This window comes from Gossypium hirsutum, chromosome A02 (assembly GCF_007990345.1).
Source record: "Gossypium hirsutum isolate 1008001.06 chromosome A02, Gossypium_hirsutum_v2.1, whole genome shotgun sequence".
Taxonomy (NCBI): domain Eukaryota; kingdom Viridiplantae; phylum Streptophyta; class Magnoliopsida; order Malvales; family Malvaceae; genus Gossypium; species Gossypium hirsutum.
In genome coordinates this window covers 89144476-89166752 of record NC_053425.1, presented here as the reverse complement: position 1 = coordinate 89166752, position 22277 = coordinate 89144476, and the positions used below count along the sequence as shown (strand labels likewise).

The following is a 22277-nucleotide window of genomic DNA, read 5'->3' as shown; positions in this document are numbered from 1 at the left end:
ATTTTGGAAATTTGCGAGTGTGCGAATGCTCGTAAGATAGTTGTGTTTGTATATTTGGTAATCTAAAGTAATAAACTGCAGTACGCACGATTTCGTACATTTTGATAATTTGGGCTTAATGGGCCAAAGATCGGGTTCATGGGCCAACGGTCCCAATTCGGTAAGTATGCGCGGTAAGTGTTCTGATAGTACGTAAATAGTTAGGATATGCATGAAAACCCTAAAAGTAGCTAAATTACTATAATACCCCTATGTATGGAAAATTACTGTTATACCCCTAGGTGCAAAATTACCGTTATACCCCTAGGGTTAATTTTGACTGAAAAGCATGACGATCTGATTCTGTATGATGTATGCCATGATTATATATCTGTTGCATGGGGACATGGGTTATATTATGGAGGAAGCGTTCTGGTGGCTATGCCACAAATATCTGATCTGGTGGCTCTGCCACAAATATCTGATCTGGTGGCTCTGCCACATATATCTGTTCTGGTGGCTCTGCCACGATTATCTGTATCTGGTGACTCTGTCACATTATCTGTTCTGGCAGCCATGCTGCAAATTCTGTGGTGTGTAGCGGTTGGGTGGGTCGAGTTGTCTCCCCACACGGTGTAAGGTTGGTACGGGGGTGTATACGGTTGGATATGGTTGGGTTTCTGCATAAACATGTAATATCTGTTCTGTTCTGTTATGGGCCTATGGGCTTTATTTTGAATTCTGTTCTGGGCTAAGGCCAACTTATTCTATTTTTGTGGTTTGAGCTGATATAGGCTATGATTGGGTTAATTTACACACTGAGTTTCCCCAAACTCACCCCTTTTATTTTCATCCACGCAGGAAATCCCCAACCATAGTGGGCTTGGAGCTGTGAAGGAATTCGGAGTGGCCACCCGTTCTGAAAGTTTGATTTTCTTCTGGTGAACTGGACATCCTTTTAATTACGTTTGAGGTTTAGGGCTTTTAAATGTAATAAGGCCGCTTATTTATTTTTTATGGTTTTTAATATGTATTACTAAGATAGGTAATACTTATTTTAACTGTTGAAATTGGATAGCTTTAGGGCACGTTTTCAAAAACAACTGTTGATTTCAAAATAACACGACAACAAGCAAAGCTTCCGCAATGAAAGTATTTTCCAAAATTAATCACTTTTCCTAAAAATGACTTAATCAAATCGGTGTCCTAGAAATATCCATGATGTTAAGGTGTGGCAATGGCGGTATGCATGTCTAGGATTGGATCCGAAGGGAGCTTGGTACTTAAGCAATCCGATGGACTCACCTCCTCTTTTCTGATTTCCTACCTGGTGCACAGCTTCCATTCACTTTAACCCTTAATGAATTAATCTTTTGAACATCAAGTACGATTTTCTGGACTTAGAATGGAATTTTTTTTTACGTTTTTGATGTGGCATGCCGGATCCGGCCATAACTTCTGGGCCGGGTTTGGGGTGCTACAATAATAATATATATAATAATATTTATAATAAAATAATTTTATAATATATAATATAAAATAAGGTTAAAATAATATAAATAACAATATATGAAAAATATATATATTAAATAAATAAGAATAAATTTAAGACTAATTTTAAAGTCCAGCAAAATTATAGGGCGAATTTAAAAGGAATAAAACTGAATTCAGGCCCTGTTTAAAACGCGCGCAAAATTAGAGGGACTCACTGGGAAAATTGCCCTATTCATATTTGAGGCAGCGTTTAAACCTTGGACTCAGAGCAGCTACTGTAGGGACTACATCAAAATTGAGGCAAAACAATAGGGCCAAATCATAAATAAAACATAACATAATTATAATCTTTAAAAAAAGTGAAAGGACTGATTGAGCAATTAACCCCATTTCAAAAAACGCGCGGATCCTCCTTGGTTAATCGGGTCAACGCGCGGATCCTGTCATTCTAAAACGACACCGTTTTGGGTAGGCTATATAAGCCAAACTTTGCACCTAAGAACCATTTTAACATCCGGTTTTACAAAAAAAAAACAAAATCCTCTGAAAGAGGATTCGAGGACCAATCCCGGAGCTGTTGAGCCTCCGTCCAGGGGTCTCCTCACGCGCTCACGTGCTACCACGCACGGTGGTCGGAGGGCCCAAAAGCCTTCACCCTTTTCAGCGAAAATCAGGTAATCCCTTTTTCCCTTTTTTACCACTTGTAATATATGTTAAAATATTCACCTTTATACTCAATTGGCTACTGGTACTGTCAGTTGGCAATACAATGCTCTGTTGAATTTGCATGTATATTTTCTTTCTGAAAAATCCCCCCATTTTACAATGTTTAGATTCGGGCTTTTGTAGCCACTGTTGCTTTTACATTCTTGGTATGAAAATCTGTCTCGTTTCTTGCCTTGTTTTGCTATCTTTGTTTCCTTTTGTTTGTAGGTAATCCACGAGAATCTCGCTCAATCACTGGAGTCTGCACGTTGATGGAGCCAACGCTGGATTTTGGCGTGTCTTGCTCGTTGATTGTGGCATGACGTATGCTTTGTGGCGACGATTGAGATGGCCACGCCGTTTGAAGTGCCCGAAGCCTCTAGAAACTCCTTGCGGCGTGAGGAGAGGGCTAGGGTTTCTAACCCTAGTCGAATTTTTGGGCCTCTGAGAGTTTGGATCAATTGGGCCATTTTAATTCTGGGCTAGGTAGTTTAATTGAGTCTTAGTCTATAATGTAACGGGTTGGGTTGTAACAGTGGGCCTGCTGGTTTAAGTTGGGCTAGTCTAGGTATTGATCTGGCTATTGGGTTGTAACCAGGTATGATTTAAGGCTGATTGGGTAGTTACCGGGTAAATGGTTGGATTTGTATTTGGACTCTTGTAAATTGGGCTTTATGGATTGTTAAACAATTATTATTTGATCTGTTTGATTTGTTTAAGCCCGGTCAAATTTGGGATATTACAAATATAATGTATATATATTGATTATTAAAATTTTTATTATGCCAAATTTATAAATAAAAATTAACAAATTTATATAAATAAGAAAAACAAAATAATTAAATTGTATCTGGTTCAACAGTATTCTAAAAATAATTATATCGTAAGCCTTAATGCATAAAATGTTGTCACATTGCAATATTTTTTGTTGAAGTGTATTTTTAAAAATAATTAAGTTTATGAAAAATATTCTTAATAACATAGAATATAAAAAAAATTGTTTGCAAAATTAATATAATTATAAGAGTTACAACGTCATCAAAAAAATTTATACCTATGCTATTGATTAAGCGGTCGAGGTAGGTTTTGCTGGGATAGGGGCAGAACATGCAGCTGGATTTTGTTTGCCACTAACTTTAGGCTTCACATTCGAACATTGTGATACTGCAGGTCCAGTCGGTCCACTGTGCGTAATTTCAATGTCTACAAGTTCCACATTTTCACAAGGCAAAGTAGCACTACAAATAATCTTGACAGCTTCTGGACGCGCAGAAGTGTCGTGAATGTTTTTGAAACTAATGTTGCTTAGTTTAACTTTTGATTCTTCCTGCATCAACAAAATAATGATTCAATAACTCGTTAACTCTTTTTGCTCTCTTACGATTTTGGTAAATATGTACATACATTTATTTTGCATTTGTTCCATGGGCAATATTTCTGATCAATTATAATAGGAGAACTGACATTGGTCACGGTAATATCCTCAAAGTGAATGTTCGAACAAGTGCCAGGTTCAGCACCTGGCCAAGTTTTGATTCTAACACCATTTGAAGTATTAGTCATGGTGCAATTTTTTACTGTAACTCCCTCAACTGGTTCTTTATTTTTAAACAATCCGAGACTGCCAATACTGATACCATGTCCTGGTCCACAAGTTACTCCATTGATAACCAAATTTTTGGAACCATCCCCAATTGAAACACAATCATCGCCAGTTTTTATCTCCGAGTTAAGAACATTGACCCCATCTGATCTCCCAATGTGAATCCCATCTGTGTTTGGGCTTTCGTCAGGTGCAGATATGGTGAAATGTTCGAAAGTAATGTTTTTGCATCCTAGAACATTAGCCTGGAACTGCTTGCTGTCTTTGGTAGTTATATCTTGTATCATTGCGTTGGTTAAAAAATCAAACCTTAGGTTCTGTTTAATTCAACAATTGAACAAAAAATAATTATTACTTAATTCTATTTATAAAAGCAAAAGTCATAACTTCTCAATAAGAAAATAACTTACAATAGGAAGTGAACCACAATAATCATGACCTTTGCAACCTTCCCTTTTATAAGCAGTGGTTCCCTGGCCGTTAAAAACTCCTCCGCCAAACAATTTGAAATTTTCAATTCTATTGAAAGCAATCCATTTAGGCTCCTTGAAAGCACTAGGGTCTGCCGGAGCCTTCACAGTTCCTTGAACTTGAAGCTCAATAGGAGCCTTGCAAGGACCGTCTAAGGTAGTTGTGCTTAAAAAATATATCCCTTTAGGAATCACAATTTTTTACGGAGATGTTGAGGCACATACTTCTTTCCAAGCATCCAACAATGGCTAAAACCAAATAGAAAAATAAAAAAGATACATATAAAGATAAGAGATTTGGAAAATAGTTATGCATACTTTTATCTGCTGACTATAAAGTTATATGATATTTTGCTTACCTTACTCAAATCTGTTTTCTCGTCTGCCTTTGCACCAAACTTTGCAACAACATCAATAACGCCACCACCTCCTCCTCCTTGACCTTCAACGGATGATATGGACAAAAGTACTAGTATTAACATGGATGAAACAAAATTAAATTGAATAGCCATACTTTATTTTTATTCACTACAAAGAGAGAATGATTTCTGTTTTTTGTTTTGTTTCAAACCATCTTATGTAGATAGAGTAAGGCCAAATTACAACCAACTAAACATTTTCTATTTTAATTAGCGTGGGTAAATAATATGACCAAGTTTTGCTTACTATAATTAGCACTTCTTTTTCTTTTTGGAAGCAATTAACTCGTTAATTTGCCAACAAACTTGATATGGTAAAATAATTAACTAACACGTGACTTAATATAACTATTTAAGGTTTCTATATATAAATGAAAATGATGAATAAAATTGTCGACTTAGCTCGATTGGCATTGACCTTGTTGCACATGCAGGAGACCGTGGGTTCGAGCATGTTGAAGGGCATTAATGATCTCCTATATTAAGGGTTGGGGAGGAGTTATGAGTAGTTCTAGGCAATGTATAAAAAAATGATGAGTAAAATTATCCATTACTAATTTCTTTTCTATATTATATTAATAATTTATTATATGGTTAGATATAGATAATTAAATATGTATGTTTAATAGTATTGAAAATTATAGTATTTTATTAATTTTAAATATTTTTAAAAATAAAAATTTATTAATAATATAATAATATTAACCTTGACTTAAGTTAATTTTTATATAAAAATAAGTCACTCATAAAGGTTAAGTCATTCTAGAGGGAAAGAAAAAGGGCCAAACTATTTTCCATGAGATAAACACAGGAAAATGTAGAAAATATTTTTCAGAAACCATTTTCAATGAAACAAACAGAACCTGCCTTGACTGAGTTGGTATCACAATCCAAGGGGAACCAACTCTGGTCGGTAGATTACTTGAATTCAAAGTCTCATTGCAATTTCATATAATTATTCCATGTATCAGCAATGGTATACAAGTGTAGTTATAATGCTACTAAGTATCTTTAATAAACATAATATACAAGTATGCTTTTATTTTATTTCAATTTAACAGTAAGGATTTTTTTTAAATAATATCCATTCAACAAAAAAAATTACAAGTAAGGATCAAATCTCGGTTAAAGGTACAAAATAAGATGTAAATACAAAATGAATTACAAAAGAAAATCATACTTTGTTTGAATCAAGTGGAAAACTCTATCATATGTTGGTGTTTAGCCATTAGGGCTGTGAAGGTTAGACCTTGATGTGTGTAGTTTTGTCATGCCTTCACTGCTGTTATAATGGGCACACCTCAAGCACCCAATAAATACGAAAAGGTCAAGCAAAAATAGGCAAACTAAAGCTGCTCGAGAGCTCTCAAAAATGGGAAATGAAACCCTTAGAAGAGGAGCCAAGCAATGCAATATTATGTTGGAAAAGAGAAGGCTCATTCGCATCTCATTGGAGTCCACAGGCCGATACTGTGCCGGCTAATACAAAATTCAATGAGATGGAAGATAAAGGGGGAGGGGAGGGTTGATTTTCAGCCATATAATCGTCAACAACCACTCTGCCAGCTGAAAGATTAAGGCCTTACTTTAATAGCAATGTTGACAACTTTAAAAGCTCATATTTAAATTACTCTTGCCACTAATACAAAAATGTTTATAAAAAAGTAATAATTTAAACAATATAAATTAATAAATAATTCATAAATTATTTTAAAAAATTACACGAATTGTCGTCTCCTACTACCCATATTTATCAAAGGAAAAACGGGTAAAACATAAGCAATTACCAAGCCTAATTTTGGGAAATTTAGGTTGGTGGAAAAAACCTATTATGACTGAAAGGCATAGTATAAAATTCTTCAATCCTATTATCTCCTCTAAACGATCAAAACTTAAGCCCCATAGCATCCCTCTATCTTTCTTCGATTTCTCCACTTTTATCGTGTTGCCTAAGATCACCGCCACCGTCAATCCCACCATTATCGGTAGTGAGAACACGGTGTTCATGAATACATTAAACTGAAAAAAACATTCACTTTGTTTTACCCTCTTTTATCATTGAAGATTATAGGATTGGGTTTTTTTTTTCAAAAAAAAAACACTTACTCAGGCTACATCGCTGTGAGCAAGGCCATGATGGGATGGGTTCCAATATTGGTTGAAGAATTGAGGGATGGAAATCCCTGAGAAGAGTGATAATCCTGTTATGATAAAGTTCTCGTGTAATTTGTGTTTCTGAATTGCAGACATGATTTACTAATATTAGATAAACCAATATTTAGTCTTAAATGAAATAATTTTTTTTCATCTTGGTCCATATTTGTCTTTGACAAAATTGGGAAATTTGTTCATGAACTTGGATTCGGATGATGTAACACTTTTAATTTATGAAGGCATCACCTAAAATTTTAAAATCTAAAAAATGTAAGAAATATACTAAAATATTAATTAAAAAATCAGGAGATGGCATAGTAGAATTTAATAATATCATTTTAGTGTACTTTAATGGAATCTAAATTTAAGGATTAAATTGAGAAAAGTTATCAAGTTCTTAAACTAATATGACCTTTTATGCTAAAAAAAATTTATAACGAGCTCGAATTTGGATTAGTCGAGTAAAGATCTATATGACACCCCAAACTCGATCGGGACGGTCCGACCTAGATTTCGAGCGACACATTAGCCACTTGGATTAGTCGAGTAAAGATCTATATGTACTAAACAATACTAAAATTTTGAGTAATAAATAAATTGATTGTAATAGCCCAAATTTACCCGGGCCCATGCAATGATTTAAACAAAATTTGTAAATTAAATTAAATAAATGTCCTTATTAAAATGTCCAAATTACAAATAAACAGGCCTAAAGGGCCCGATAGCCCATACTTGGTTACATTAAAAAACCCTTAGCCTGATAGCCCAAACCCGTTTACATTGGTAGCCCAACAGATGACCCAAAACCAATAGCCCCAAATACCCAAACTAGACCCAAACTAGCAAGGCCCAGTGCCTAAATCGAATCTGGAAACCCTAGGGTTTCCAGAAGCTTCGCGCTGCAAACACCCAATAGTTGCGCCTCTTCGTCTCGCGCAGTTCCAGTGGCCCTCCATTAGCGCAGTGACTCTGGCTCCGTATCGTCCCATAATCGGTGCATTCACCTCCAGATTTCTCGCTGTCACCTGCAAAAGGAGAAAGAAAAACATAGCAAACGTGGCAAGAATCGAGCAGAAAATATACAGATTTGTAAATAGAGGCTATAAAAAGCCAAATGAATTCACTATAATAGGACCCCTTTTTTTATATACATACGAAAATAGATACAAAAAAAAAGATATGCATATACAGTGAAGAATGAAATAAAGGCATTTTTTTAAAAAGGTGATTCAGTTGTCTATTCGTTTCTGTTTTTTTTTTTTTGCTTATGAATTATTTTTTCTTGAAAGAGGTTGTTACTATTTAAAGAAAGAAGGTTACCTGTGTTTCGCCTGGAAGGACGAAGGTTTTTAACCTTTCGACCACTGCGTATGATGGCGCGTGTGGCGTGTGGACATGTGCTGCCCAGTAGTCGGAGACTGGAGCCCAGACTGCCCTCTCCTCTCCCATTTCAGAGAGTTTCAAAGTTTTTTTTAAAACAGTTTCTAAAATGAGTTTTGGGCCAAAAATGACTTAAATAGCATAATAGAAACGGTGTCATTTTTACTTAATCTGATAAGTACCAAAACGACGCCGTTTAAGCCCAAGATCTGCATGTTGACCCGAAACCCGGATAAGATCCGCGTGTTTTTGGTAAATGGGCTAATTGCCCAATTGGTCCTTCCGCATTTTTAATCTTTACAATTTCATTTTTTTATTTTGAATTTACCCCAATCTTTTTACGATTAATTCAATCTAATCCTAATGGCTATTGAAGCCTATTCTGGGAATGACGTCGTTTTATGGGATTAGGGCTAATTGCCCAATGAGTCCCTTTGAATTTAACGCACATTTCAATTAGGCCCAAAATTTTCCATTTATTTGTAATTAACCCTAATTTTTTTAATTAATTTTAATTTTAATCTCCTTTTTTATATAAATTCAATTTTTTTTAAATACTATATATTTTTATAAACATTAGTTATATATAAAAAATGTATATATAGTATTTATCTTTGTATATTATTTATTATATTATTATATATTATTATATATTATATTACATACATTTTACTATATATATATTATTTTATATATTATCTATCATATTATTTATATTATTATATATTTTGTTTATAAATTTTATTATATGTTATATATTTTACCAAATATTTCTCCTTACATTACTTTTATTTTATTATGAAATATACATTATTTTATTACTCATTAATTACATATGTTTTTTAAATTTTTATTATTAAATATGTGTAATATTGATATTTAGCACATTATTTTTAATATATTAAGCTATTATATCCTATAATATGATTTATATATATTAATCATTTTTTTAAAAAGGGTTCTCCTTTATCATTCTTATATTATTCTAAATATTTTTAAAATATCTTTATTTTTATTTTATTTGATTTATATTTTATATGTTTATGATTTGCTCATTTATTTTTGTTTTTTATTTTTTTAGTATTGTTTAGTAGGTTAAATATGTATAGATTATTTGTTATTTTATGTTATTGTTTTTATATATTCACATGAGGATTAATTATTTATGTTGATTTAAGTTACATCTGCATGAAATATTATTATATATGTTATGCAATTTTTATTGTTGTATTCATTATGCTCTACGTTGTATTTTACATGTAACGATGATGTATGTATATTTATGTTATCTATGATCATGTATGCATAAAATAACGTATATTGTGTAATTTATGCCATTATTCATCATCTTTTATTATATTTGCATGGAATATTAAAGTAGGTATCATGTAGGATAATTTATTTAATATTGATCCTTTGTAATATGTTAAATGCATCATCACTTTAAAAACTTTATATTTCATTCGATCCAAAAAGAATTTAAAAATAAGGCAATGTTTTTTGGCAGGTAGGAATTCGAGAAGTAGTGCCCTAATATGCTGGGTTGCGATTTCCAGTTTGTCTAAATGCCTAAAATATCCTTCTAAATAAATTTTGAAAATCACGAGATGATTTTAGTTATGAAAGTTTAAGAATATCGTGCCCAATCATGCTGGATGTGATATTTATATTCGTTTGAAGAGAAGGAATCTTGATTCTTTTTAACTCAAATTATTATGGTTTTAAAAGAGATCTTATTTTTGAATTCTTTCAAACTTTTGACATTAAAGCAAAATTATTCAATTTGGTACCAATTTTGGGCGTTGCAAGGGTGCTAACCCTTCCTCCTACATAACCGACTCTCAAACCTATTTTCTCACAATTTCGAAGACCAAAATATTTTATAAGGTGATCCAATCACACCTAGAAAGGTTGGTGGCGACTCCCCTGTTTTCAAAACACCTCCCTTTTAAAAGAGGTTTATACATTGATAATAAACTAAGTTTTCTTCTAAAGCTAAACCATTGTTCAAAAATATTTGTTTTCAAAACTTCGATAGCTTACTAGGCCATTTTGGTGGCTAATGTAATCTTTTGAATTCAAGTCTCACGTCTAGGCTGGGTTGGGGACGTTACATTTGGTGGCAACAGTGCTTAGTTTTTCTAAATTTGCATTGTGAAATTTTGATATATGTTTGCATGCGTGCATCGAAAGGGGTATTTTGGGAAAAACCACGCCATAAGATTTTTGAAAATTTTATTTTTCTGTAGGAAATTCAATCCAAGATTGCTGTAAAAAATTTAGATAAATTGAAAACTTTAGATTGTGAACATTTAGGAGGATAAATAATGCTTCAACTTTTGTTTGAAAACTATAGATATACTTTAGATTTAAAACTTTCGAAAGATCACTATGAACACCCAAGGCCGATGTGGTAGGGGTTGGCCACGTAGGGCTGCACCTATAGAGTTACCCATTGTCCAGGGATAAAACCCATACCAGAGGAGGATTATGTTGAGAACGAAAATGGTGACGACACGATGACCTAGGTGATGTTGAGGATTTTACAAAGGGTTGCTGGAGCCCAAACTGGATCGGGGAGCCGGGGATCCGTTGCAGAGAGTCTCCGAACGAATGGGTTAGAAATGTTCAAAAGTGTTGCTGGAAAAAATCCAACGGTGGCTGAGTATTGGATGGAGTCGGTGGAGAGAATTGTGAAGGATTTAGACTGTACTTCGGAGCAGAAGTTGAAGAGCACTATGTCCTTGCTAAGAGAAGAGGCATATCATTGGTGGTACTTTGCCATAAGAGGTATGCAAGTTGACCGCATAAATTGAAAATACTTTCAAGAGGCCTTCCGGAAAAAGTATTCGGGCACTAGGTATCCGGAGGCTCATAGGCTCAAATTTGTCGACCTAAAACAAGGAGACAAGTTCGTAGCAGAATATGAGGTTGAATTTGTAGCACCCCAAACCCGGCCCAGACGTTATGGTCGGATCCGACATGCCACATCGAAGCGTTCAAAACATTTTATATTGTTGATCCAGAAAAACCTACTTAGTGTTTTAAAAGATAATTTCATTATAGGTTAAAGTGAATGGAAGCTGTGCACCAGGTAGGAAACCGGAAAAGAGGAGGTGAGTCTATCGGACTACTTAAGTACCAAGCTCCCTTCGGATCCAATCCTAGACATGCACACCGCCATTTCCACACCTTAACGTCATGTATATTTCTAGGAAAGCGATTTGAATGAGTCATTTTTAGGAAAAGTGATTAATTTTGGAAAATACTTTCATTGCAGAAGCTTTGCTTGTTGTCGTGTTATTTTGAAATCAATTCTTTTTTTTTTTTTTGAAAACGCGCCCTAAAGCTATACAATTTCAACAGTTAAAATAAGTAATACCTATCTTAGTAATACATATTAAAACTATCAAAAATAATTAAGCGGCCTTATTACATTTAAAAACCCAAAACTTCAAACGTAAATAAAAGGATGTCCAGTTCACCAGAAGAAAACCAAACTTTCAGAATGGGTGGCCACTCCGAATTCCCTCACAGCTCCAAGCCCACTATGGTTGGGGATTTCCTGCGTGGATGAAAATAAAAGGGGTGAGTTTGGGGAAACTCAGTGTGTAAGGAAAACCCATTCAAATCCCAAGTCAGCTCAAGCCTATTGGGCCTAAGCCCATTCAGGTAACAGTGGTACTAGACCAGAGCCCTTTTCAGATTACAATAAACTGGGCCTTAGCCCCTTATTCAGATAACAGTATGGCCCATAGGCCCATTTCAAAATACATGCAACATCAATAACATATGCAAGCCCATTTGGGGAGACTTCTCAACCCACCAACCACTACACTCCACCGTACCAGCCATACACTCCATGTGGGGATAGCTCAACCCACCCAGCCCAACACTCTACAGTTGCAGCATTGCTGCTCAGTTAACAGTAAATTGAGGCAAAGCCTCCAGTACGTGGACTAGCCACTTTTAGTACTTCCTCCGTCAATATCCCAATCCCATGCATCAGATAATAACAACATGGCATGCAGTAAATAACAACAGTCAAACATGCATTTAGGTCAATTTAACCCTAGGGGTATTTCGGTAATTTATCTACTAGGGTAAAACTGTAAATTTTCCACTTTTAAAGGTATTTCAGTAATTTATCTATTTTAGGGTTTTTCATGCATATTCTTACTTTTCACGTACTAACAGAATCACGTACCGAGGGTTCTTACCGAATTGGGCCCGTTGGCCCATCATTCCAATTTTAGCCCATTAAGCCCAAAAATATCGAGGGCACAGAAATCATGCACTTTGCAGTCCAAACATTGCAGCTTACCAAAAACATTAATCGATTTACCTCACGAGCATTCGCACACTCGTAAATCTACAAAATACCGGTTTTTGGCATTTCTGATTTTCGACTTTTGCCGATCTAGACTAAGAAAGAGGGTGTTAGTTACACACCTGTTTGCGACGATATGCTGACGAAATCCACACACGAACCGCCTACAATTGGATTACTAACACGTTAATCTAACTATTCAAATACAAACTACGTATTAACCCCTTACAATATTCGGCCAACCACACCTACAGATCATAGTAAGCTTATAAGAAAACAATAAGCAACTCATTAACAAATTTTTGTCAATGTTTACCACATAATCATAATTTCACTGCAAGCTGTCTTCCTGAGCAATAGTCACTAAATCATTTATAACTGGAGCTAGGAAACTCCAAATCAAGTTCCGTTAATTTTCCTTGAAAATAGACTCATATATCTTCTATCCATAAAATTTTCAGAACTTTTGGTTTAGCCAATAAATACCATATTTTTCTCAAAGTTTCCCATGTTTCACTGTTTGACTAATCTGACCACTCTTCATTACGAATAAAATTTCTCATTGTACAGAATTCAAAATATGTTATCGTTTATTCCATTTGAAACTAAACTCATTAAGCTTTAATTACATAATTTATGCAGCTTCTAACTCATCTCCCACAATTTATGGTGATTTTCCAAAGTCACGTTACTGCTGCTGTCCCAAGCAGATTTATTACCAAATCACTCTTTCACACCTAACTTGCATGCTTGTTATTTAAACATGTATATCACCAATCAATCATCACATATTTATGATTTTACTTAAGTATAATCTCCATTTCATCATTTTAAAGCACAACATGTTAGCTGATTTTTCCTTTTAACATCTAAGGCACATGCATGCTCATTTGTTTAGCTCAACTTCACCTATCTTCCATTTTTCATCAAAAGAACATGAAACAACAACGATTTCCTTCATTTTAATTCATGACTAAATGCTCACAACACAACTAAAAACCAAAATATACTGCAAGAGTTAAGGTAGAATCAAGAAGAACTCATGAACCTCAAAATAGAAGTAAGGTACCAAGAACTTACCTTCAATTTTCCTCCTCCTAGTGACCGAATACTCAAGAGTTTTCTCCTCTCCTTTCTCTTCTTTAACTTTCAGCTATGATGAACAAAGATGGACAAAACTTTGTTCTTTTCACCCCTTTTTCTTTTAATGAAATTTCATATTTCATCCATTTAATTCTTTAATACAAAAGACATGAAATTCCCATCATGGAGCATTTACCTAACCCATTATCATGAAACATTTACCTAACCCATTATCATGGAACATTTACCTAACTCATTATCAATTTGTATCAATTTGTACCATAAATTATGGATATCAAGTGCACATTTTGTCTAGAACAACATGATGGTTGGCCACTTCATGTAAAATGGGAGGTTTGTCATGCAAATCCTCCTATTTTGCACTCCTATTTATTTGGCCACTTCAATTTAGCCTATAGCATTTTCAAACATTTTCACATAGGTCCTATTTCATAATTTCACTCACAAATGACAAAATCAAAGCATGAAATTTTGCCAACATTCACAGAATTCCCGAAAATTGGGGCCTTACAAAATTCCTGAGGCTCAGCAGATATGCTCAAGCTATGATCACCAAGAAGTAGGATAAATGCTTGAGGATCGAAAATGGGATGCGTTTCGACCTCAAGATTCAAGTTGCTCCACACTAAAAATGAGTGTTTTAGACCCTACTGGAGAAAGCCAAAATAGTTGAAGAGATTAAACTAGTGAATCATGAACAACGAGAGAAAAGTAAGGTCCTGGTTAAAAGAGATTTTGGTTCCACTAGTTCAAACTTTCATCCTGTAAAACGATTTAGAGAGGGTAGACCGCAGACAAGGGGCGCAATAACTAACTCTAGGGGTAAGGTTTACCATTGTAAATATTGTAGAAACTACCACTTGGGAGATTGTCGGAAGAAAATGGGTGCTTGTTTGAAATGCGAATTAATGGAGCATTTGATGAAAGATTGTTCTCGCTCGAGTAATCAAGCACAAACTTCGACCCAAAATCAGGGAGTGGGCTAGCTACCTCTCAAGGGCTGTTGGCAAAACAGGGCTACAAATAATGTAGCAACAGGCACGATTAGAACCGAGGCTAGGCAACCAACCCTTGTTTAACATCATTAGAGGTCGTGAGGAAAGGGATGTGTTTGATGCCATCACAAGTATTTTTCCATTAATTCGATCTCAAACTTTACCTTAATTGAAATAGGATCTACCCATTCGTATGTTGCATGTAATATGCCTGATAAATTAGGTGTTGTGGTAGAGGAAACCAATATTGATGTAACCATAGCAAGCTCCTTAGGATAGTCAGTTGTTATAAATAAAGTCTATAAGAGATGTCCATTAGAGGTTTAAGAGGTAGTGCCTCTAGTAGACCTTATAGAGTTACCATTTCGGGAGTTTGATTTAATTATAGGTATGGATTGGTTATCAAAACACCAGTTCCCTTCTGGGTTGTTGCAACCTATCAAAATACCTTAGTTGAAGTGGGAGCGAATAACGATGGACTTTGTTAGTGGGTTACCCTTAACTCCCACTAAGAAAGATCTAATTTGGGTAATAGTAGATCGGCTAACTAAGTCAACACACTTCTTTCCTGTGTGTAAAGATTACTCATTGAAAAAACTGGTGAAGTTCTATATTTCCGAGATAGTGCGGTTGCATAGGGTGCCCATATCAGATATCTCTGATCAAGATGGAATTGTTAGTTGAATATGATTATTCTATGTGTTATTATTTAATATGTTTTAATGACTATTTGCTCTGATTTTCTTATGAAGTGACTCACACTAAGCGTCATAGCTCAATCCTGCTTTTATTTCCATCCTTATAGATGACCCACCAAGTTAAAACGTGGACGCGACATCCAGAGGGTCTCGGCTCAGTTTTATTTATTGAATTATTTAGGCAAATTATTCAATTTATTTAATTATTCAAAGTTTGAATATATTTTATTTTCAACTATGGCATGGAATTTAGGGTTTAGGTTTTGTTTTTTGTATTGCATGACACGTAAATAGAATTTAAGGATGCCAGTACACAGTTAATTATAAACCCCCCAATTTTTATTAAAAATACATACTATTATCACTTTTCCACTGCTAAAAGAGACGAGCTTGTGAAAGCTCAATGAATACACAAGTACACAACACAAGAAAACACATCAATAATTCACAAACTAGATAACTCACTTATAGGCAAATCACATAAAACAATTCGCACATAAATAGTTCTACACGTAGGTGGTTTGCATACAATCGGTTGGCATGTCACTAATTCACATATAATCAACCCCGTTTAGTTTAGTGATATATTATCAGTTTGTGAAATGAAACATAATTAAATAATATACTCATTGGATAAACAGTTCTCCTAAAACACACCCTAAGACTCATAGAGTCACTCAAATCGCCATATAAGTGTAGCACAAATGCTCACACTCTTCGAAAACCACACCCTTACGATCCCCGGCGAATGAAGCATTACTCGATATTCACTTATTTCTCCATCAAATCATTAGGGCATAATGCCCTATCATATTTCATAGGTGAACACACACGATCCTATGGCAAGCCAACTATATCTAATGGTTGCAAAAATTCACAATGCCAACATATCGTAGTAATACACATTTACAGATCACATTATTTTAGGCTCACAATTTTTAATAGAGCTCACAGTACCACAACACATCATAGAATAGCTTGCAAAATAGAAAATTAGGCATAAAACAACTGCATAGTAGATTTAGGGTTCACACACGGCATATATATACATTTATATATAATAGATAGAACAAAAATTTTTAATGCAAAGGTATGTAAATATATTTTTTATATTATAACCCACGCATGCATACATATAATACAAAACCCTTTTAATGCAAAGTTATGTACATATATTATTTATAATAACATTTGCGCATGCATTCATTATATAAAACAATTCCCTTTTACATCAAAGTATATATACTACATAAATTAAAAGCCACAAACCTACATATAATATATAACAATACACCCAAATTATATTATATAACAAAATTTAGAGGCCTATATATATATATCATATATTTAAACTAATCTTGGACACATGTATACATTTTACTCAAGGTTCGTATGGCATGTAAAAACACACAGACATAGATTCATGCTAAGAGTTCGCACAACGCATAGATGAGGTTTGCATAATGCATGGAAGAGGTTCGCACATGCACATATTCAATTCACGACAGAAGATAGGGTTCGCATATCTTACTTGCTTCCAGTAGAGTGCGCCCTCGTTTTCAGATGCAGTATATAGTGTACTCACCTTGTTCACCACAATGTCGATTATGTGACCTTTTCTTTCCCTTTGTCTCTACGAGTCGATGCTCCTCCGGTATTTTCAGCTTCAAATGAAAAAATACACGTCACATATTGTCTAAAACAATTTAATTCATTTTGTATTCAACAACAGCCCATTACTTACGTTATCTATTGCAGATTTTTATTATTCTAATACTTACCCCATTTTCTAACCTTTAACCCTCCTAATGTACATATATTTGTAGATCTAGACAGTTACTTAAATGTTAATCTCACTTAAATCTTTCTTTTAAGAATCAGTCACCATTCAACGTCTTCCTCAAGAACAAAACCATTTTAAACAACATTTCTTAGCTTCGCTAGCTTCAATCCACCATTTTCATGAAGCCAAATCGTAAAAAAACAAAGATTATTTATATTTTCTAACTAAACCGTTGATACTTTAGTCAAAAGCATTTTATACATATTTGATATGAAATTATATTGTTTACCTTTGTTCTTGCTATCCTTCATGACTTTCGAGTGGTCCGCTCAATAATGGAACCAAAGTTTAAGAAGAAAAAGTTGGTGTATTACTTGAGAATTTAAAAAAGAAAATGGTGCTTGGGGTCTTAGAAATGTAATGCGCAATAAAATTTTAAAGGAAAATTAACTACCAAATGCAACAGCTTTTGAAATGAAGAAAGTGTAAAAAGAAAGAAAATAATAAAAAAGGAAATTAAAACATAAGAAGAAAATGAGCAGTGACAACTTATATAGGCAAATTAATTTATAAACTTGGTTTATTTATCCTATAGATCCCTCCTAATTCTACTTTTGTTTTAATAAATCCCCCACTAACAATTAGTCCTAATTTACCTATTTAAGTTCTCTACTTTGCTATTATTCCTATTTAGTCCTAATTACTAACGTGATTTCTATTTACTCTATTTTTAATCTATAATTTAATGTCAATACCATTGATCCAGTTTCTAGGATGTGACAATCTAAGGTTGGGGTAAAAATAGGTAGGTATGGTTAGAATTAACACATACCTACAAGGCCGAAAAGTATAAAATAAAGTGCTGCAAAGATTGGGAAAGGTATGGATGCAAACACTGCTCTAAATTTTCCTACACAAAAGATCATATATGTTAAGATTAAATCACTATTTGGATCTAATTTAGTAACTTTTTTACATTGGAGTCTGAACTTTTTTTTGCTAAAGTTAGGTTTTGAGCTTATTGTTCTCACATTGAGACTTGAACAAGGTAATCGTTCCCACTTTGGGGCTTGAACTTTTTTATTCCAAGTTAGTCCTTAAACTTGACAATTGTTCCCACATTGGGGCCTAAACTCTAGGGTTTTTAAGGACTAACTTGAACCAAAAAAATTTCAAACCCCATTGTGAGAACAACTACAAAATTCAAGGTTTAATTTAGATAAATAAATCCAAGCCTCAAAGTAGAATCAATTGTCAAATTTAAGGTTTAGGGTTCCACAATATGAGAAAATTTGTCAAGTTCAGTAATCAAAAAGTAATCTAACCCTTTATATTACCTCAATTTTAATTTTTTTTCAACATATACTCATGTATGAATATAAGTATGATTGTTCAAATATATATATAAAAAGATCGAGCGTATCAATGTTGGACTTATACCGAATAAAGAGAAAAACAACATGAAGCGACCAGTTATCTTATGAACTCGGTGACTTCCAACTCGGGTTAATCCTAAGAGTCTAACGTTTTCCCTGAAACATAACTATGATAGCGCCAATGAAGGATTGGTCCTTATTTTAAGGCCAACGAGGCCTTAAGTTGGAGTTCCATAATGTTTGAGTTTAATCTAGGGAGGATTTTCTTCGATTATACGATGGTTTTTGGGTAACTTGTTCTCGATTTTTCCTCGAGAAGGGCTTGTTTGATTGATAGTTAGTTAAACTATTGTACCTGCTAGCTAATGCCACGGTTAATACGTAAGCTGAAGGAGGAGTCACTAGTTCATTGCAATGATGGGTCGTTTAGTATATAGGCTATTGTATTAAACCATCGTTTTTTGATTCAACCAGTTTGATGGATTCCATAGCCAAACATTTTATAAAACTTTGACAGCTTTTAATATTGACATAATAGTAATTTTAGCTCTCATTGTTTATACATTGTGTCCATTTAATCTTTCTTCTAAAAAGTTCAACTCCCTAACATTTATATAGTGCAATTTTGTATTTTTAGAGTTTTGCTTTTATTTGTAAGATTCAAGATTAAATTTAAAACAATAAAAAAGATAAAATTATTATATTAATTGTTTAGGTTTTTAATTTTAATATATTTTCGATCAAATTTAATTGATAAATTTATTTTTTTAGCTTTTAAGGTGAAAGAGTCATAAAAAACAAAACTAAAAAGAAAATCAAATTATACAAGGTGTAAAAGTTAAAGGTTATTTTTAGAATCAAAACTAACTTGATACAATCTATAAATATTGATTATTAAAATTTTTATTATGCCAATTTTATAAATAAAAAATAACAAATTTATATAAATAAAAAACAAAATAATTAAATAGTATCTGGTTCAGCAGTATTCTAAAAATAATTATATCGTAAGCCTAAAGGCATAAAATGTTGTCACATTGCAATATTTTTTGTTGAAGTGTATTTTTAAAAATAATTAAGTTTATGAAAAATATTCTTAATAACATAGAATATAAAAAAAAACAAAATTTGTTTGACAAAATAAATATAATTATAAGAGTTACAGCGTCATCAAAAAATTTTATACCTATGCTATTGATTAAGCGGTCGGGGTAGGTTTTGCTGGGATAGGGGCAAAACATACAGCTGGATTTTGTTTGCCACTAACTTTAGGCTTCACATTCAAACATTGTGATACTGCAGGTCCAGTCGGTCCACTGTGCGTAATTTCAATGTCTGCAAGTTCCACATTTTCACAAGGCAAAGTAGCACTACAAATAATCTTGATAGCTTCTGGACGCGCAGAAGTGCCGTGAATGTTTTTGAAACTAATGTTGCTTAGTTTAACTTTTGATTCTTCCTGCATCAGCAAAATAATGATTCAATGACCCGTTAACTCTTTTTGCTCTCTTACGATTTTGGTAAATATGTACATACATTTATTTTGCATTTGTTCCATGGGCAATATTTCTAATCAATTATGATAGGAGAACTGACATTGGTCACGGTAATATCCTCAAAGTGAATGTTCGAACAAGTGCCAGGTTCAGCACCTGGCCAAGTTTTGATTCTAACGCCATTGGAAGTATTAGTCATGGTGCAATTTTTTACTGTAACTCCATCAACTGGTTCTTCATTTTTAAACAATCCGAGACTGCTAATACTGATACCATGTCCTGGTCCACAAGTTACACCATTGATAACCAAATTTTTAGAACCATCCCCAATTGAAACACAATCATCGCCAGTTTTTATCTCCGAGTTAAGGACATTGACCCCATCTGATCTCCCAATGTGAATCCCATCTGTGTTTGGGCTTTCGTCAGGTGCAGATACGGTGAAATGTTCGAAAGTAATGTTTTTGCATCCTAGAACATTAGCCTAGAACTGCTTGCTGTCTTTGGTAGTTATATCTTGTATCATTGCGTTGGTTAAAAAATCAAACCTTAGGTTCTGTTTAATTCCAAAATTAAACAAAAAATAATTATTACTTAATTCTATTTATAAAAACAAAAGTCATAACCTCTCAATAAGAAAATAACTTATAATAGGAAGTGAACCACAATAATCATGACCTTTGCAACCTTCCCTTTTATAAGCAGTGGTTCCTTGGCCGTCGAAAACTCCTCCGCCAGACAATTTGAAATTTTCAATTCTATTGAAAGCAATCCATTTAGGCTCCTTGAAAGCACCAGGGTCTGCCGGAGCCTTCACAGTGCCTTGAACTTGAAGCTCAATAGGAGCCTTGCAAGGACCATCTAAGGTAGCTGTACTTAAAAAATATATCCCTTTAGGAATCACAATTTTTGACGGAGATGTCGAGGCACAAGCTTCTTTCCAAGCATCTAACAATGGCTAAAACCAAATAAAAAAAATAAAAAAAGATACATATAAAGATAAGAGATTTGGAAAATAGTTATGCATACTTTTATCTGCTGACTATAAAGTTATATGATATTTTGCTTACCTTACTCAAATCTGTTTTCTCGTCTGCCTTTGCACCAAACTTTGCAACAACATCAATAACACCACCACCTCCTCCTCCTGAACCTTCAACGGATGATATGGACAGAAGTACTAGTATTAACATGGATGAAAGAAAATTAAATTGAATAGCCATACTTTATTTTTATTCACTACAAAGAGAGAATGATTTCTGTCTTTTGTTTTGTTTCAACCCATCTTATATAGATAGAGTAAGGCCAAATTACAACCAACTAAACATCTTCTATTTTAATTAGCGTGGGTAAATAATATGACCAAGTGTTGCTTACTATAATTAGCACTTCTTTTTCTTTTTGGAAGCAATTAACTCGTTAATTTTCCAACAAACTTGATATAGTAAAAATAATTAACTAACACGTGACTTAATATAACTATTTAAGGTTTCTATATATAAATGAAAATGATGAATATAATTGTCGACTTAGCTCGATTGGCATCGACCTTGTTGCACATGCAGGAGACCGTGGGTTCGAGCATGTTGAAGGGCATTAATGATCTCCTATATTAAGGGTTGGGGAGGAGTTATGAGTAGTTCTAGGCAATGTATAAAAAAACGATGAGTAAAATTATCCATTACTAATTTCTTTTCTATATTATATTAATAATTTATTATATGGTTAGATATAGATAATTAAATATGTATGTTTAATAGTATTGAAAATTATAGTATTTTATTAATTTTAAATATTTTTAAAAATAAAAATTTACTAATATTATAATAATATTAAGCTTGACTTAAGTTAATTTTTATATAAAAATAAAATCACCCATAAAGGTTAAGTCATTCTAGAGGAAAAGAAAAAGGGCTTATTTTTCGTTGACTTGTAAGTTATTTTCCATTGACCAAACTGTTTTCCATGAGACAAACACAGGAAAATGTAGAAAATATTTTTCGGAAACCATTTTTAATGAAACAAACAGAACCTGCCTTGACTGAGTTGGTATCACAAGCCAAGGGGAACCAACTCTGGTCGGTAGATTACTTGAATTCAAAGTCTCATTGGAATTTCATATAATTATTCCGTATACCAGCAATGGTATACAAGTGTAGTTATAATGCTACTAAGTATTTTTAATAAACATAATATGCAAGTGTGCTATTATTTTATTTCAATTTAATGGTCAGGTTTTTTTAAAAAAAAATAATATCCATTCAACGAAAAAAAATTACAAGTGAGGATCA

The 22277-nt window shown here is 33.6% G+C and overlaps 1 protein-coding gene and 1 pseudogene across 1 annotated transcript; both read right to left on the bottom strand.

The window, feature by feature from the left end:
* Positions 1-3068: 3068 nt before the first annotated feature.
* Positions 3069-4784, bottom strand: LOC107887679 (polygalacturonase-like; annotated as a pseudogene).
* Positions 4785-19582: 14798 nt separating this feature from the next.
* On the bottom strand, positions 19583-21239 carry LOC107952356 (polygalacturonase-like). Its single transcript, XM_041086554.1, has 4 exons — positions 21057-21239; positions 20665-20944; positions 20087-20394; positions 19583-19949 (listed from the first exon to the last, which is right to left on the bottom strand). The coding sequence occupies exons 1-4, from the start codon at positions 21207-21209 to the stop codon at positions 19689-19691; spliced, it is 1002 nt and encodes a 333-aa protein (XP_040942488.1). The 5' UTR covers positions 21210-21239; the 3' UTR covers positions 19583-19688.
* Between the last annotated feature and the right edge of the window lie 1038 nt (positions 21240-22277).

Coding starts and splice junctions, on each gene's coding strand:
- LOC107952356 (XM_041086554.1), bottom strand. CDS start 21,209: ATGGCTATTCAATTTAATTTTCTTTCATCCATGTTAATACTAGTACTT. Junction 20,945..21,056: donor AGAAAACAGATTTGAGTAAG/GTAAGCAAAATA, acceptor ATTTGGTTTTAG/CCATTGTTAGATGCTTGGAA. Junction 20,395..20,664: donor TAAAAGGGAAGGTTGCAAAG/GTCATGATTATT, acceptor GCCCAAACACAG/ATGGGATTCACATTGGGAGA.